General features: G+C 47.1%; 2 protein-coding genes across 2 annotated transcripts; one reads left to right on the forward strand and one right to left on the reverse strand.

Moving 5' to 3' along the window:
• Positions 1-116: 116 nt before the first annotated feature.
• On the reverse strand, positions 117-1,286 carry Pmar_PMAR008270 (cell division cycle protein, putative; the record flags this gene model as incomplete). Its single annotated transcript, XM_002767172.1, has 7 exons — positions 117-206; positions 259-394; positions 445-693; positions 744-883; positions 930-1,006; positions 1,048-1,154; positions 1,201-1,286. Coding segments are annotated over 7 exons (885 nt in total), but the record flags the coding sequence as incomplete, so codon positions are not given.
• Positions 1,287-2,161: 875 nt separating this feature from the next.
• Pmar_PMAR008271 (Cell differentiation protein rcd1, putative) lies at positions 2,162-3,523 on the forward strand (the record flags this gene model as incomplete). Its single annotated transcript, XM_002767173.1, has 9 exons — positions 2,162-2,248; positions 2,295-2,352; positions 2,403-2,530; positions 2,573-2,724; positions 2,769-2,871; positions 2,921-2,998; positions 3,068-3,178; positions 3,237-3,337; positions 3,427-3,523. Coding segments are annotated over exons 1-9 (900 nt in total), but the record flags the coding sequence as incomplete, so codon positions are not given.
• Between the last annotated feature and the right edge of the window lie 25 nt (positions 3,524-3,548).

Consider the following 3,548-nt stretch of genomic DNA (forward strand, 5'->3'; position numbering starts at 1 on the left):
CTTGTCGCGCTTCGGGGCGATCGAGTCTATCTCATCAATGAAAATGATCGCAGGGGCGTTCTTCTCAGCCTGAAGAGAATCGTCAACAGTAGCCAACACGTGGTGACTGGTGACACCTCCTCAAAGGCCTTCCTCAAATTCGATTCCGCCTCTCCCGCCATTTTACTCATAACCTCAGGCCCGTTGATCAGAAAGAAAAACGCTCCCTGACCACAACGATCAAGTATCAACTCCAAGGAATACCCACAATGTGGCTACAGTTTCATTCGCGATGGCTCGTGCGATAAGAGTCTTGCCGCATCCTGGAGGACCGTATAGGAGCACTCCTCGAGGAGGCTTCACTCCGAGAGTCTTAAACAATTGGGGATGACGCAGGGGCAACTCGATCATCTCTCTGAACAAAATTGGCCTCAAGAGGATCGCAGTTACTTCTGATGAAAATACCGTATTTGAGCCATTTGCTTTCTGCAGCCTCCAATATCATCATAGCCAACATCGTCCAAACGCTCCTCGTCTTCACGATGGATGGGCTCCCCTTCACAGTGAATCACAGTGTCGGGCGCCACGATGCAGTACTCGCCGGGGTCAACGCCAACAACTTTGAATTCTACTGGTCGGAACCCCCCACGTACCAGGAAGTAGTCGCCTTGTCGAACGGGACGATAAGCCTCTTGGAAATAGGGCTTGAGGTATCTAAGGTTCAAGTGTGCAAGATTCAAAACAGGCCCAAATATTGACCCTACGTGTCGAAGAGGTTACCAGTGATACCCTCAATGGTATCATCAAACGGCAAGACGTGAATTCGTTTGCCATAGGGGACGTCTCCAGCCGCATAAACACCAACAATATCACCAAGGCGGACCTTTAGATTCTTACGAACGACCTGTGGGAATACGATGAACAATACAAAACCTTGCCACCCTAGTCACCTTGTTCATGCGGACCTTCTGGTCGTCCAGATCGGCATCACTCATGACGATGCACACGGTGTCCTTGCGCTTCTTACCTGCATATGAGGTAACCTAACGGGACGAAAATAGTAGTTACCTTTGATAAGGACATTGTCACCACGGAAGAAGCCGAGCTCCTCCATCTTAGCCGTGGATATGCACACAACAGAGTTGTCATCATTTACGGCCTCCTCAACAATCAGTCTGACCATACCAGCATGTGTAGGAAGACGTACTACTGTGGTACTACCTGTTGGGACTACGCCTCTTATGAGGTGCTGGGTTGTTGTTGTTGGTGGCGTCAGGCGCCGATGGGAGCGGAGTTTGATCGGTCATAATGTGATGATGTACTTACGCAGAATATACTCCTCAACAAGAGATTGCCAATTCATGCATTGCTACAGTTTGAATGATTCAACAAAACAGGTGTGCAAGTCCAGCGCAACTACTATCACTTAGTCAAAGCTGATAAATAACATCCCGATGCGCTAATGAAAATCTTAATAGACTGTATCGTACGTTGGTGCGCTTATGATGAGAATTACTGCTATTTTGAATGAGCATCCGCCCTGTCTTCAAAAAACTATATCCCTAGTTCTAGCTGAACACTACAAAAGAGGACTTTCATCAAAAGAGGAGCGTTGCTCAAGTGCTCTTTTGTGACCCATCGTACAAGATCTATATCGCTCCTACACAGCAACCGTTGAGGAAATGCAAGATTGCAAGATGTCAAGCCATTTATGGTTGAAGAAACGTTTTAAAAATTGGAGTTTTTCCTTGATCTGTTGGATGGAAACAGTCTACGTCAGTGCTGCCCTCAGACTAGTGCTCTCTCCCTCCTTCCTCCTTTTCCTGTTAAGGCTAGTTACAGTTGGTTAACGTGTCACCCATTGCGTGTAGAATCTACGATTGCAAACTTGTATACACTGCTGTTACAAGAATATTCACTTTCATCACTGCTGAGCTCAAGACCATCCTCACTAGTTATAGGAGTTTATATATACGAATTGGGAGAGTATACTACATAGATGTGTACAAAAACTAAAAAAAATTTCTCCGAAATTTCCTCAGAGTTTTCATATTGTCACCAACACATGAGGTTAGCCATGTTCAAATTCTACCACACTTCGTGTAAAATATAATTTCCACTCTAAAAAGCTTCGAAATTGCGAAGATAGCTCAGCAGGAAAAGGGGCTAATCCTCACTCGATAAGTAACTTTCCTCCATGACAATGGATTCACCAACTCGAGGGGGACCAGTAGTAGGGATCCCATCAGCGATGTTACAAGCTGACAGAGTAATGCTAACCTCATGGATGTGATGATGGTGTCGATGCATTTCAGGCCAACGCTGTGGCTGCGGCGGCGACTCAGGCTGAAAAACAGAAGATCTATTTACTTGGTATTAGCCGGTTGGTTGAAGCCACTTCGGGGAGTAGCTCATCGTGTTAGTGTTGGATTTGACCATTCCTGAGAAGCGGGAACAAGCCTTACTTGAGTTGTCCAAGAGAAGGGAATCCTTCCCTGACCTAGCCCCTATACTTTGGTATTCCTTTGGCACTGTTGCCGCGCTATTACAGGTCCTATCATCAGCTCAATGGTCGTAATTAGTATCACTTCAGGAGCTGTTAGCGGTCTACCCTTGTTTGAGCCCACCCAATCTGTCGGCGGCAGTTTCGAACAGAGCATGCAATGCCCTAGCACTGCTGCAGTGCTTGGCTAGTCATCCAGAAACTAGGAAGCCCTTCCTGCAGGCCCACATTCCACTGTTCTTGTAATAATGGATGGTGTTCAAGTTGGTGTGGTATGGATCGACAGATACCCCTTCCTGAATACCGTATCCAAGGTTCGCCCATTTGAGTATCTCCGCTTGACGAGTTTGGGAGTTATCGGTGCTTTAGTTAAGGTGGATGACGAGCAGGTGGTGTAGCGAAAGGACGTGGGTTCTATCCGATGCTGCATCATTTTAGGTCGTACAATTCCTACTTCAAACCGAAATCATCCCCCTGTGCCTTCGTATAATGGAGACTGGATCAGAACTGTCCAGGGTAGTAGGGGAGGGTCGGTGCTCATGGCCCCGATTTGCAATTTCCAAATTACATCGCGATGAGCCTCAGACTGTGGCCACGTTCATCATACAGAAGATATTACTCGATGACAACGGACTGCAGTACATCTGCGCTACTGCCGAACGCTTCTACGCTGTTAGCACGGTCCTTGGCAACATGGTAGAGCATCAGTTGGCAAAGCAGCCGACACTGTGTCGTTAAACATCGAAGCACCCAGGTTCAATCCCTAGCGGAGGCACCGTCATCTCGTCTCCTTAAACACATTATACGTTGCTATCAACGACTCTCCGAAAACGATCGTGCGAGGGAGGCCTTGAGGTAATACCCGTTGTTGGTGAGTATCAACCGGAGTATGTCTTCCCATCGTTGCCTATTGAGCCCTTAGCGACTGATCAGTTTTAACTCAGACAATGTTTGCCCACCGAGTTGAAACTAGATAGAACTGCTAATAGCACTACGATCGCTAATTGTCTCAAGGAGGATGCTATGGCACGGAAGTGGCAGGTAGCAGTGATCCAAACTCCAATAT

Source organism: Perkinsus marinus, assembly GCF_000006405.1.
Source record: "Perkinsus marinus ATCC 50983 genomic scaffold scf_1104296971060, whole genome shotgun sequence".
Lineage (NCBI taxonomy): Eukaryota > Perkinsozoa > Perkinsida > Perkinsidae > Perkinsus > Perkinsus marinus.